This window comes from Cnephaeus nilssonii (assembly GCF_951640355.1).
Source record: "Cnephaeus nilssonii genome assembly, chromosome: 4".
In the NCBI taxonomy this organism is placed as follows: Eukaryota; Metazoa; Chordata; class Mammalia; order Chiroptera; family Vespertilionidae; genus Cnephaeus; species Cnephaeus nilssonii.
Window position 1 is genome coordinate 86,401,586 of NC_137075.1, and position 14,140 is coordinate 86,415,725.

The 14,140-nt window shown below is 61.9% G+C and overlaps 1 protein-coding gene across 2 annotated transcripts in view; it reads left to right on the plus strand.

Moving 5' to 3' along the window:
• The window catches only part of PAPLN (papilin, proteoglycan like sulfated glycoprotein), a 45,677-nt gene that overhangs the window by 18,631 nt on the left and 12,906 nt on the right, over positions 1-14,140 (plus strand). For both annotated transcript variants that reach the window (XM_079769143.1, XM_079769142.1), the window contains 13 exons: positions 470-677; positions 1,102-1,284; positions 1,556-1,697; positions 7,068-7,323; positions 8,307-8,418; positions 8,722-8,860; positions 9,798-10,206; positions 10,799-10,936; positions 11,100-11,221; positions 11,482-11,620; positions 12,192-12,329; positions 12,912-13,039; positions 13,156-13,264. In XM_079769143.1, coding sequence (XP_079625269.1) covers positions 470-677; positions 1,102-1,284; positions 1,556-1,697; positions 7,068-7,323; positions 8,307-8,418; positions 8,722-8,860; positions 9,798-10,206; positions 10,799-10,936; positions 11,100-11,221; positions 11,482-11,620; positions 12,192-12,329; positions 12,912-13,039; positions 13,156-13,264 — 2,223 coding nt within the window. The remainder of the gene's footprint in view (positions 1-469; positions 678-1,101; positions 1,285-1,555; positions 1,698-7,067; positions 7,324-8,306; positions 8,419-8,721; positions 8,861-9,797; positions 10,207-10,798; positions 10,937-11,099; positions 11,222-11,481; positions 11,621-12,191; positions 12,330-12,911; positions 13,040-13,155; positions 13,265-14,140) is intronic.

Below are 14,140 nucleotides of genomic sequence, written 5' to 3' on the forward strand. Positions count from 1 at the left end.
GGCCGCTGGCCTCTTGGGACGGTGGGGGCTGCCTTTCCTCTGGGTCCTTGTGCCCCAGGGCCAGGCAGGGCCACTCCACACATGGCCGAGCACGGCCCCTCGGGGAGATGCCCCCGACCCTGGTCAGACCCTGAGGGACTGGAGCTGGCTGGGGGTGACAGGACCTGGTGAGAGGCCACAGGGAGACGCGGGTGAGGACAGGGAAGCTGAGAGGGAGGCCGCCTGGCTCCGTGGTGCAGGGGCCAGCACGCAGAGGGGGGAGATGGCGAGGGGGCCCAGGAATTGGCCTTTGTGCTGAGTTCTCTGCCCTCCCCCCCCCACACCGGCTGCTCAGGCCGGGAAGGTCAGAGGATGGGCCGGGGGTGGGGGGGCCTCCAGTCCACTCCTGTGGGTGAGAGCGGGCACCCCCTCGGGCCTGGGCTTCGCCCCGGCTGCCGGGCCAGCCTTACCGGCTTCTGCTCCCTGCCAGCTGGAAGACAGGGCCCTGGACACCCTGCTCGGCCTCCTGCGGAGGTGGCTCCCAGTCCCGCTCCGTCTACTGCGTCTGGTCCGATGGGGCCGGCGGCCAGGAGGCCATGGAGGAGGCCCAGTGCGCCGGCCTGCCCGGGAAGCCCGCCACCACCCAGGCCTGCAACCTGCAGCGCTGCGCAGCCTGGCGGGAGGAGCCCTGGGGGGAGGTGAGGCCGGGCGGGCGGGGGAGGGCGGGGGTCAGAAGCTGCGTCTGGGGCCCAGGGAGGGCTGGGCGGTGTGTTCTTTGCCGAGGAGACAGATCCAATAAAGTCACCTGCTAGGTGGGCTGCCTCTCCTGCTCCAGTGCTCATCCTCCTCGGGGGTCCAGGCAGCCTGGCATGTTGCTGGGGGCATGGGAGGGGCTCGAGCAGTCCGGGGCTGCTGGTGTTTGTTGAAGTTGCAAACGAGGGAAGGTGGAAAATGCACCTCAGCCTGGTGTGGGCATGCATGGCTCAGGCTGTGTGACCTCAGGGGAGTGACTCCGCCTCTCTGGTCCTGGGAGCTGGGCATGGCCAGTAGGGCTTCAGCTGTCTGACGCAGCGTGGCTCCTCGGGTGAGAACAAGCTGCCGCTGACGGCCTGGTCCTTACAGTGTTCTGTCAGCTGTGGCGCCGGGATCCGGAGGAGGAGCGTCACTTGCCGGGGCGATGAGGGGTCCCTGCTGCATGCCGCAGCCTGCTCCTTTAAGGACCAGCCGCCTCTCACTGAGCCCTGTGTGCATGACGACTGTCCCCGCCGCAGTGACCAGGCCTGGCACATAGGCGCCTGGAGTCTAGTGAGTACTTGCCCCCAATCCCTGCCGCCCAGTCCTGGTCCCTGGGTCTCTGGTGGTGGCTGCACATATGCCTGTCCTTGGCTCTGACATGCACTGTCAGGCACCTTCCCTTCCTCCCTCCCTCCCTCCCTCCCTCCCTCCCTCCCTCCCTGCCTGCCTTCCTCCCCCCTTTCTTTGTGGGTACCCTCGAGCTCTCTCCCTGCGCCGGGCCGCTCCTGTGCATGGTGTTCTCTGTGTACATGGTGTGCCCTCTTCTCACCCATGGGCCTAGTGCTCCAAGAGCTGCGGCTCGGGCACTCGGAGACGGCAGGTGGCATGTGCCATTGGGCCACCCGGCCACTGCGGGAGCCTGCAGCTGCGGAAGCCTGCAGAGGTGGAGCCCTGTAACACGCAGCCCTGCCCGCTCCCTCCGGGTAAGGACGGGGGTAGAGGCCGGCACCGCACACCGAGCCCGCATGGGCTGCCTCCGGGCCTTGGTCTGGGTCAGCCCCGGACAGCCCGCCCCCACCCCTCCCGCTCCCGCAGCCTTCGCCCCCCACTGAGCCAGCCCGGTTCCCCCTCAGTCAGCGTCCCTCAGCCGGCCCACCGCTCACTGTGCCTGCGGCCACCCTTAGGGTAGTTTTCTTGGGCGGCGGTGGTTGTGTCTGACTGGCAGGGCCTACTGGGTATAAACTTCTGGAGGGCCAGGTCTCTGCCTTCCTTATTCCTGCTCTCAGCCCCCTGGACTTTGCTGGCATGTGATGGGCACTCAGTGTTTGTTGACTGACTGAGGGCAGTGAGGGGAGGGGGTCAGGAAAGATTGTCCTTACACACTGCTTCTGCGTCTGTCTCCCCCTTTCCCCTCCCCGCGTTGTCCCCACTGGGAAAGAGGGTGTCCCAGGCGTGCGGAGCTGCTGGAGGAAGGTCACAGGGGTGAGCACTTGCGTGGTGTGAGGATGTGATATTCAGGAAAGTGCGGGCTGGGCTGGGGTGTGGGGGTGGCCTTCTGGTACGGTGGAGAGGTGTGTGGGGCCCTGACATTCTGGTGATGGGGACCCCGTGAGCCGTGATGGGGACCCTGTGAGTGTGATGGGGACCCCATGAGCTGTGATGGGGACCCTGTGAGCTGTGATGGGACCCTGTGAGCCGTGATGGGGACCCTGTGAGCTGTGATGGGACCCTGTGAGCCGTGATGGGACCCCGTGAGCCGTGATGGGGATTCCGTGAGCCGTGATGGGACCCCGTGAGCCGTGATGGGACCCCGTGAGCCGTGATGGGACCCCGTGAGCTGTGATGGGACCCTGTGAGCCGTGATGGGACCCTGTGAGCTGTGATGGGACCCCGTGAGCTGTGATGGGACCCTGTGAGCCGTGATGGGGACTCCGTGAGCCGTGATGGGACTCCGTGAGCCGTGATGGGGACCCCGTGAGCCGTGATGGGACCCCGTGAGCCGTGATGGGACCCTGTGAGCTGTGATGGGGACCCTGTGGGCTGTGATGGGGACCCCGTGAGCCGTGATGGGACTCCGTGAGCCGTGATGGGGACCCCGTGAGCCGTGATGGGACTCCGTGAGCCGTGATGGGGACCCCGTGAGCCGTGATGGGACCCCGTGAGCCGTGATGGGACCCTGTGGGCTGTGATGGGGACCCTGTGGGCTGTGATGGGGACCCCGTGAGCCGTGATGGGGACTCAGTGAGTCGTGATGGGGACCCTGTGAGCCGTGATGGGACCCTGTGAGCTGTGATGGGACCCTGTGAGCTGTGATGGGGACCCCGTGAGCCGTGATGGGACCCCGTGGGCTGTGATGGGACCCCGTGAGCCGTGATGGGACCCTGTGAGCTGTGATGGGGACCCCGTGAGCCGTGATGGGGACCCCGTGAGCTGTGATGGGGACCCTGTGAGCCGTGATGGGACCCCGTGAGCTGTGATGGGACTCCGTGAGCCGTGATGGGGACCCCGTGAGCCGTGATGGGACTCCGTGAGCCGTGATGGGGACCCCGTGAGCCGTGATGGGACCCCGTGAGCCGTGATGGGACCCTGTGAGCTGTGATGGGGACCCTGTGGGCTGTGATGGGGACCCCGTGAGCCGTGATGGGACCCCGTGAGCCGTGATGGGACCCTGTGAGCTGTGATGGGGACCCCGTGAGCCGTGATGGGACCCCGTGAGCCGTGATGGAATCCCGTGAGCCGTGATGGGGACCCCGTGAGCTGTGATGGGGCCCCTGTGAGCCGTGATGGGGATTCCATGGAGGCACATGGCAGGGTGGCCAAGAACCAGGAACCTGGAGGCCGGGTTCACATCCCCTCCATTGCCGACCAACCATGTGGCCCTGGGCACCTGCCCCGCCTCTGGCTCCGTCTGCCGGTCTGTGTGACGGGGTCGGTGAGGGGACTTCCCGGCTTGAACGGGGGGGGGGGGGGGGGGGGAGGGGAGAGTCCACGGGGGAGCCGGAGGCAGGGGGCTTGGCAGAGAGGTGCCCCTCGCCTGGGGTGGCAGGAGGACCGCAGGCAGAGTCCCGGGCTGGCTGGGGACTGGGAATCGGGTCTGAGAGAATGTCGGGGGGGGGGGGGGGGAGAGGGGGGGGAGAGGGGGGAGGGGGGCGGAACTGGAGGGAGAGTTTGAGTCCGGAGAGAGGTTTTGGCCTGGGTGGGAGGGCAATAAAACGAACACAGATTTTACTGGTATCTACTGGAGTCTTCCAGCCCCACATTGTTAGTTCGTAAGGATCCCCTGGGGACTGGCAAGATGCAGTCCACATGGGAATGGAATTTTCACTTTTTAACTTCCTTCCGTTACGTAATAGTGTGCTTCTGGTGGAAAATTTGAAAAATGCGAACAGATAGGAGAAAGGACCCCCCTCATCCCACCCAGCACACGCATCTACCCACGAAGCACTTAGAAACGCCCAGTACGAGCGTTTGGGGGGTGTTCTCGAAGTCTTATTTTATTCATCATTTTTAAAAATTCCCGTTTTCTTTACTCAGTCTTTTGCCTTTTTCTCCAACATTTTATGATGAAAAACATTTTGAATAACTGTCATGGTGATTGAGTATAATAAGCCATAGCATTCACCCATTCTAATAATATAATTCATGATTTTTAGTAAATTTACCCAGCTGAACAAGACAGGGAAAAAATTTAAATATGGAAATGTAGAACTGTATAGTGAGCCATGTACCCACTTTCTAAATTCTACAATTAATATTTTGTTATATTTCCTTTTTTTAAAAAAAAATATTTTTATTTCAGAGAGGAAGGGAGAGGGAGAGAAACATCGATGATGAGAGAGAATCATTGACCGGCTGCCTCCTGCACGCCCCCCACTGGGACGAGCCCACAACCTGGGCATGTGCCCTGGACCGGGCTGCTTTTCATTATTCTTTTTCTACTCTTCCCTCTAGCAATCCAATTACTTTTAATATGGACTCTTTACTGAGGTAAAATTCACATAGCATACGGTTAAACATTTTAAAGTGTTTAACTTGGTGCTACTCGGTGCGGTCACAGTGTTGCTCAACCACCAGCTCTCCCCTCGTTTCAGAAATGTTCGACACCCCACGAGAGCATGGTGGACCCACTGAGTCATCACTTCCCATGAGCCCCCACTCCTCGGTAACCTGATCTGCTTTCTGTCTTTATGGATTGTCCCATTCTGGACTTTATCATGGAAAAGGATCTGTACACCTTTGGTGCCTGGCTTCTTTCACTTAGCAAATGCTTCTGAGGTGCACCAAGTTGTAGCATGCACCAGCACACCATTGCTTTTCATTTTTTAATTTATTTTTTACTAGAGGCCCGATGCACGAAGATTCGTGCAAGAATGGGCCTTCCTTCCCCTGGCTGCCAGCACTGCCTTCACTCTGGCCTGGAGCCGCCTTTCTGCCTTCCCATGCTGCCCAGAGGCTCAGAGCGGCTGGGGTGGTGCAGAATGCCTGTGTCATCGCCATGATGACAAGCATCCCAGCCGCTTGGCGCCTGTGTATGCAAATTAACCTGTCATCTTTGTTGGGTTAATTTGCATACTCACTCCTGATTGGCTGGTGGGCATCGTGAAGGTATGGTCAATTAGCATGTTACTCTTTTATTAGTGTAGATTATTGACAGTATTACAGATGTCCCCCATTTCCCCCCTCTACTCCCCTCCAACGAGCCCCCATCCCAACCCAGGCCTTCGCCACACGATTGTCCGTGTCCATGGGCTATGCATATATGCATGTAAATCTTTGGTTGATCTCCATCCCACCCCCAATGCCATTGCTTTTTATGGCTGAATAACTCTTGTATGGCTACACCACCATTTGTTTACCCGTTCATCTGCTGCTGGATACTTGGGTTATTTCCACCTTTGGCTATGTCGGGTAGTGCTGCCACAAACATTCACGCACACGTTTCTGTGTGGACATAGGTTTTCATTTCTCGGGTTTGTACCTAGGAGTGGAATTGATGGACTCGATGGTAAGTCCAACGTTTAACGTTTTGAGGAACTGCCAGGCTGTTTCCACAGTGGCTGCACCGTTTCACATTCCCGCCAGCAACGAGGACAGTGCCAGTCTGTCCACATCTTCACCAACAGTTATTATTCAGATTAGAAATATATACATATATACTAGCAGCCCTGCGCATGAATCCGTGCGCCAGTAGCTCTCTGTGGGGCCTGGCCGCTTCATGCCCGCTGCCCAGAGGCTCTCTGCGGCCCAGAGGCCCATCTGTGCCCCAGCCTGGCCAGAGGCACATCCGCGGCCGGGCACGGAAGGCGTGCCTTGTCACCAGGGCGACGACGCAAGCGTTTCCCCCTGCCCCCGGCTGCTCTGTGCCTGCTGCCTAGAGGCCCTCCACGGCTGGGGTGGAACGCTTGCCTCATCGCCGTGGAGACAAAGCAAGCATTCCGCCAGGCCGCTCATGCTGCCCGCTCTCAGCAGCCACTCCCTGAGACTGGGGGACTCCGGCAGGGCTGAGAGGACTGGGCGCCGCCATCTTTGTGATGGAGTGATGGTTAATTTGCATATTATCCTTTTATTATATAGGACCTTTTATTATATAGGATATTCTTATTGATCCTAGAGGCAATGGAAGAGAGAGAGATAGAAACACCGGCCAGGCTATTCAGATTTTTTTTTATTAGAGCCATTGTAGTGGGTGTGAAGCAGTACCTCATCTTGGCTGTGTTTAGCATTTCCTAATGACCAAGGATGTTGAATATCTCATGTGCTTTTTGGCCATTTGCGTATCTTTGGGAAAATGCCTGTTCAGTTTCTTTGCTTGTTTTTAGATCGGGTTATTTGTTCTTTCAACAATCCAATTTTTAAAAATGGTGTATGACCTTTTTTTTTATAGTTGGGATCAAACAGATGCTAATTTTATATCTAGCTTTCCTTTTTGCTGAACATGTAATATTGGTATTTTCTATGTGATTAAAGACTCCCTTAAAACGTGGGAAGGGTGTCTTAGGAAATCACAGGCACTGCTTTTTTCCCGCCCGCTGTGCTGGGTCCCCCAGGCCTGCTGACCAGCAGGTGGGAGCAGATGCTGGTCAGGGCAGGCCATGGCTCACCACTCCTCTCCTCCATCCCTCTGCATCCCACCCGGCGGCCGGCTCCCAGAAGTCCCCAGCAGGCAGGATGTGCACACCAGCTCCAGGGTCCCCTGGGTGTCTTTGGGCCCCTGGGAGGCCCCCACTTTGGGCGAGAAGCTTGGCAGAAGCCCCCGACCCAGGGCCCTGGGCATGGAGGTTGGGGGTGGGGGTGAGTGGTTTAGGGGGGATGGAGAGGACACGTCATGTGTCTTTGCTTCCTTGTCTTTCTAGATTCCAGAGACCAGTGGTGGGCCCCCCGGGAGCAACCCTCAACTCTGGGTAACCCCAGGGGAGACCAGGGCCCCCACCTGCCAGCCCCAGGCCCAGCCTCCTCTCTGCTGCAGTCCCCAAAACAGCAGCCCCCGTGGTCTGGCTCGGGACCCCAGGACTGCAGGCACAGCCCCCACGGGTGCTGCCCCGATGGCCACACGGCCTCTCTCGGGCCGCAGTGGCAGGGCTGCCCCGGGGCCTCTTGTCAGCAGAGCAGGTGGGTGCCTCTTCCTCCTCACCAGGTCAGAGAGGCGTGTGTGTGCTTGTGTGTGTGTGTGTGGGGGGGGGCGGGGGGCGGGGGGAGGGCAGCCTCTGCTCAGAGAGGGTGGGGTGGGCTTGCCGAGCCCAGGAATGGGACCACAGAGGTGGCTGCAGCCCCGACTCTGCCTCCTCTGGCTGTGCTGTGCGGTGGGGTGGGGGTGGGGGGGTGGAAGGCCTGCTTCGTCCGCAGAGCCAGCCTGTGCAGCTGTCACCTGAGGCTCTGAGAAGGCACCAGCTTTCAGTCCAAACCAGGCCCCCACTCCCTCAGGGGCTAAGGTACTAAGGACCCAGACTTTGGGGCCAGCGGCCTGGGGGTGATTCCCAGCTCAGCCACTTATTAGCTGTGTGCTGGGTGACTTGGACAAGTGACTTAACCTCTCTGATCTTGGCTTCCTCTGCTGCGATTGGAACAGTGACAGCCATTGGCTGGGGTGACTGTGAGGACGAGACAGATCCCACTGTGCCCGGCACGTGGAAGGTGCTCTGGTCCGTTCTTCCTTTCACCTTCCTTCCCAAGTCCTGGTTGTGGGGTGAAATGCGTGCTGGCTTCCTGACCCTCTTTCTGCCCCGTCTCCCATCGGCTGCTGTTTTATACTCACCCCCCGGGGGCCTGGTGATCAGGCAGGCCCGGCTCATTCCCGCCTCGCTCTTGTGGTGGGATGTGTGCGCTGAGGATTTGCCAGTTATTAGGGCTGCACCTCTGCTGGTTGTGTTAGTGTTGCCCTCCCCGCTGGCCGCTCCCTGTTGCGCTCCCTGTGGCTGGCAGACGTAGAGTCTGGGGTGGGTACGCGAGATGGGATGCCTTGCATTCAGGGGCACGGCCTCTCCTACTGGACCCTCCCCTGCTCAGCCCCCAGTGCAGGGAGTCCTGGGGTGCTGGAAGCTCAGGGTCCCTGGGAGGGACTGGGTGGTGAGGAGAGGGCTGTGATGTCTGTCTAGGTATGGGTGCTGCCCTGACGGGGTGTCTGTGGCCGAGGGGCCCCATCAAGCTGGCTGCGCCAAGTCTTACGGCGGTGACAGGAGGTCGGGGTCGAGAGCAGTGGCCTCCACAGTGAGTGTCCCATTCACGTGGAGGGTGGAGCCCAGCCCGGAACCTGCTCTGTGCCACGGTGCAGCTCGGGCCTTGGAGGGAGGAGGTCTCTGAAGCCTGTAGGCCTGGGTCGTCCTCTCGAGGACACACGCTTCAGAGATGTCTGGGGCTGGGGGTTTGGTCTGCTGTTCTGGCCTCTGATCTCCCCCAGGGCTGGCGCCCTGCACGGCGGGCTCACAGTTCTGTCTCTCCCGCTCCCTGCCATCCTCTCCCGGCACCCGAGAGCCCACCAGGAAGCTGATCTATTCCCAACTTCTTCCCCAGGTGCCCCGGGCCCACCAGCCCCAGGCCCAGCAGAGTGAGCCCACTGAGTGCCGCGGCTCCCAGTTTGGCTGTTGCTATGACAACGTGGCCTCTGCAGCAGGCCCTTTTGGGGAAGGCTGTGTGGGCCAGCCCAGCTACGGTGAGTGGGTGCCCTTCCGCAGCCCGGTGGGTGGGCTCTGGCCCCCACTCAACGCCAAAGCCCTTCCTGGGCTGGGTGGTTCGTTCATTCTTCCACGAGGACGTACCCATCGCCTCCTAGGTGCCAGGCCAGGGAACAGCGGACTGTCCTCATTCCCAGTTTTCATGCACTGAGGCCGCCGGGCTGCGGTGGGGGTCGGGGAGAGTTGTAGGTGGGGATCCCACAGAGGAGGAAGCCCCGTCCTTCTCCCTGGGGGCTCAGACCCCTTCAGAGGCAGAGGTGGTGTAGGGTCAGTGCCGCAGGATGGGGTGTCCCTGCCCTGCCTGGGGCGAGTCCTGGAAGGAGGTATTGAGGCCGGAGCAAGGGATGCATGGACGGAGCTTCCGCGGACCCACGCGGAGATGCTGAAGGCCAGACAGGCTGGGGTCTGGGTCTGCAGGAGGCTTTGAGCTGAACGTGGCGAGGGGCGAGGCTGTGCTGGGAGGGGGCTGCTCGCACAGGCAGGTGGGGCTCAGGATGTTCAGAGGCTGGCGAAGGGGCCTGGGCACAGGGTGGGCCCCTCGCTGGGCACCTGCACAGGCTCCTGGAGCTCAGGGCTGGCTCAAGCCCTCGGTTGCCCTGGGTGTATACTCCATGGGCCTGGTCAGGGATGGCGGGGACCCGGGGGAGGCCAGTCCAGGGAGCTCCCAGGCCTGACTTTCTGGAAGGCTCTGGTTCTGTGGGTGGAGGTGGCCGGGCTGATTCGGAGGCTGCTCTGTGCCCAGGTCTAGGCAGTGAACAGACTGCCCCCAGGGCCGGGTGAGGGGCCGGGGCAGGGGCGAAGGCTGCTGCTCCATAGACTCGAAGGGCTCCTGTCTCTGAGGGGATGTGGTAGTTCTTGGCAGGGCTCTGCTGGGCCGTATTGGCCGCCTGAGTGCCTCCGTGCTCCTGCCCTCAGCCTACCCCGTGCGGTGCCTGCTGCCCAGCGCCCTCGGCTCCTGCACAGACTGGGCCCCCCGCTGGTACTTCATCGCCTCTGTGGGCCGGTGTAACCGCTTCTGGTACGGTGGCTGCCACGGCAATGCCAACAACTTTGGCTCGGAGGAGGAGTGCATGAGCAGCTGCCGGGGGGCTCAACACGCACCCCGCCAACCCGAGCCCGGGGCCGCTGGCCAGAGCACCCACAGAGCTGGTGGGGGCAGCAGTCCCGGAGGCCAGCGGGAGGCCGGCCAGCACAGGCCCGGGGCCGTGCACCACCCCCAGACCTCAGGAGAACGGCCCTGGGGCCCGGAGCTGGGGTCCAGCACCCCAGGACTGGGCGGAGATGCTGGGCGGCCAGCACCACCCTCCCACAGCTCCTCCCACAGGTGAGCCTCGCCTTTCCCAGGTGGGGGAGAGGGACCCAGGCCCGGGGCCGAGCCTGTTGGATCTAAAACCCTGAGGTCAGCCGCCCTCCCGCCCATCCTGCCTGGAGGCCTCGACACCTGGGGACGCGCAGGCAGCCAGGCCCTGGCGGAGCCTGGATTCACCAGCAGATCCTGCCAGTGTCCCCGGGTCTGTCCAGCTGGACTTGATGGCTTGCCTGTAAAAGGGTGACACTAGCTCACCGGTTAGGGTGGGCTGCCCTTGTTAACTCCTCTTGGGCCTGTGTCATAGCGATGAGAGATTTGGGGAGATTAAAAACAAAATGAAGCAGGAGCGTGTTCGTCCTCATGTGAATGTGGCCCGGGCGGCCCCCCACCCCCTCCTCGCCTGCGCTTTGTGCGCCCCCGCTGTGTCAGGCCAGGCCGAGGGGCCGTGCTGGGGCTTGGGGGGAGGCTGGGAGGGCAGATTCCTGAGTCCATGGGCTTCTGGAGTTTGGCCCCGTAAGTGCCCTTGACAGGACGGGACACACTGACGAAGGGGCCCTGGTCGTGGCTTGCTGCCAGTAGGGCAGGTCCTCACCGCCCACCTTCCCAGGGTGAGCGTGGCCGGTGCGGAGCCCTCCCTGGTGCAGGCGGCCCTGGGGCAGGCGGTGCGGCTCTTCTGCCCGGAAGTGGCCTCCATGGACCTCCCGACCAGGTGGCAGAAGGACGGGCAGCCCCTCTCCTCTGACAGGTGTGTGCAGGGTCCTCCCCCAGAGGCAGGCAGCCCCTCTGACGTCCCCTGGACGGGGGTGAGTGGGCGACGGTCCCCTCTGGTGGAGCACTGAGGCCTGCGGGGCGTCGGGCTCCTTGCTGTCCTCAGGAGCCCGGAGCTCGAGCCCCCGTCCCTCTCTCAGACACAGGCTGCAGCCTGATGGCTCCCTGGTCATCAGCCCCCTGAGGGCAGAGGACGCTGGCATCTACAGCTGTGGTGCCAGGCCAGGCCGGGACTCTCCAAAGATCCAGCTTCGCATCACAGGTCTCTGTGCCCTCCCCCCATGGGTTCTCAGGGGCCCCAGGGCGGAAGGGACTGGCTGAGAGGGCCGAGCCGGGCACCCCCATGACGGAGGGGCTGGGGTGCTCCCGGGGCCCAGGCATGCCGGGGCAGGGACCGTGGACTCCAGGCGGCTGGGGTCTTGCTCCTCATGGCCCTCATTCTCCACGTTCCCACCCCGGCCCCATGGCCGACCCTTCCCTCCCCCCCCAGCTCACTCCTTCCTTCTCCTGGCCTCATGACAGGGGGTGACGTGGCCGTGCCAAGGCACTTCCCTCAGACCGGGGACCCCACCCAGGGCCACCGTCCTCGGGACTCCAGCCTAGGGAGGGATGCTGGGGGCCTGGGGGCCATCTCCTCTCCGCACCCACGGCCCTCGACCAGGTAACAGGGCGGCAGTGCCTCCCCCATGAGGTCCGGGGCCCATGGAGCTCCCAGTGGGTGAGGGAAGGGAGGTGAGCGGGTCCCCGGGCCGGTGTGCTGTGACCAGGCTCGCTGGCCCTGCTCAGGGCTCTGCGAGGTGAGAACTAGGAAAGCATGGCTCCTGAGCTCAGCCTCTCCAGGAGGAACAGCGGGAACAGGGCCGTGGCCAGGACTCAGGAGCTGTGGGAAGGGAAGAGGCAGGGTTAGGGCCCAGGACAGCTTTGAAGAAGAGCACGGTCTGCAGGGGCTGCAGGGAACCCAGGCCAACAACCTAGTCAGATGTGTGGGGTGCGGAGGAGACAGTCTGAGAGTCTGGGGGGAGGGTGTGAGGAAGTGGAGGTGGCTGCTGGACTTCGCCCCAGTAGTTGTTGATGGGGTCCTTAGCAGAACAGGGGGTGGTTTTAGGAAGCTAAATCTGGCTGGAGAGGAGGCGCTCATGAGGCTTGTGCAGAGGTCCCGACCCCATGCATGGATGGGAATGGGGGGGCAGCAGCAGGGGCCCCCTCAGGGCTGTGGGGTGCTTGTCCTGCAGGCTGCGCCTGGACCAGAGCCAGCCTGGGGTGGTGGACGCCCATCCCGGCCAGCGGATCCGGTTGACCTGTCGCACTGAGGGCTTCCCACCCCCGACCATCGAGTGGCAGAGAGATGGGCAGACCCTCTCCTCTCCCAGGTTGGTCCGCTCCTCTCCCCTCCCTGCTGTCCCCACCCCACGCTGTGCAGGCCCTTGGGGGAAGGAGCTGCCAAGAGTCACTGGCCAGTCAGCGGCTCTCGAGATGGAGCTGCTGGGCACAGGGCTCACTGGGCCTTTCCGGAGTAGTTAGTGGACAGGAACAGGGCAGCTGACAGGCGGTGGCTGGGAGGAAGGAGGCAGGCAGTCCTGGCTGTCACTGTAACGGCTGACATGACCCCACGTTAGCGTGAGGCTGGTCTCCACAGTCTGCAGAAGAGCCACGTAATTCTACCCCATTTTCACACAGAAGCTTAACACCACACAGCTCCTCAGTGGCAGGACCAGAATGTGAGCCTACTAAATGAGTAGAGCAAAAACTGGAAACCCACATTATTGTGTGTCAGAAAACGTGAAATGATTTATTGCCAGGATTAAAAGTCAGGCACCTTCAAGTAAATGAGTGCTGGCAGCTGGCTGCCCACTGGCCCTTTGTCAGACCCACTCTCACCTGGAAAAGGAAGACCCCCCCCCCCATCTCCATCTGCATGGGCTGGAGCCCCCCGACTCTGCTTGGTTCCCCAGACACCAGCAGCAGCCTGATGGCTCTCTGGTCATCAGCCAAGTGTCTGTGGAAGATGGCGGCTTCTACGCCTGTGTCGCCTTCAATGGGCAGGACCGAGACCAGCGCTGGGTCCAGCTCAGAGTTCTGGGTAAGGCGCAGTGGGAGGGTGGGAATGAAGGGTGACGGGCCAGTCGCCTGGGAGGCCCGGTGGCACAGGTTGGGCGGCTCCGCAGCGTGGCTGACAGGGCCCCTCCTTGGGCCCAGGGGAGCTGACAATCACAGGGCTGCCCTCCACGGTGACGGTGCCCGAAGGGGACACGGCCAGGCTGCTGTGTGTGGTGGCAGGAGAAAGTGTGAACATCAGATGGTCCAGGTAAGGCTCCATTCCAGACCCGGGCCTGAGGCTGCACAGCCGAGCCCAGGCGGTCCACCTCTCCGCAGGGATGCTGCTGTCCCCACCCCCTCCTCCCACTCCTGCCCCAGGCCTGGTGCCTGCAGTGAGGCCCCATAGGACTGCTCTTCTGTTAGCTGGGCCATACCAGGGTTCCTCAACTCCAGCACTATCGCCGATTTGGACCCGATAATTTGGGCTGCCCTGTGTGTTGTCGGATGTCTAGCATCATCTAGGCCATCACCCACTAGGTGCCAGCAGCACCTCCTGACAATAAAAAATGTCTCCAGATGTTGCCAAATATCCCCTAGGTGGCAAAGTCTTCCCTGGGGTTGAGACCCACGGGGCCGCACTCAGCCTTGGGACTTCAGTAGCCTTTTAGGCCTCGGGGGGTCTGATCCGCTCGTTCGGCACACACCCTTTGCCCTCCTCCTCTTGCAGAGTCGAGTAGGCTGGCTTTGGGGGTCCCGGGTCATCAGGGCCCCCTAGGTACTCTCAGGCAGGAGGGGCCCCCAAGTGCTGTCGGCACGCTGAGGAGCGAGGCCGACTCCCCTCGGGGAGAATCAAGGGGTGGCCAAGCGGTGACTTTGGCTGGGCCTTGAAGGCTGAGGAGGGGAGGGATGTTCTTGGGTCAAGTGAGAGGTGATCCCACGACGGGAATGGCCCTCACCCTGGACTGGGCTTGTACCTTCAACTTTGCCTCCCCCGGCTCTTCCCAGTGGGAACATGCTCAGGACTCCCCTCTTCAAAACAGGCCCGTTTCCCTGAATCCGGGCCTTCTAGCAGTTTCCTCTTCACAGCACCTGTTTATAGCATGTCTCCACCTGTTCACCCCACTCAGCCCTCGAACGGGGCCTC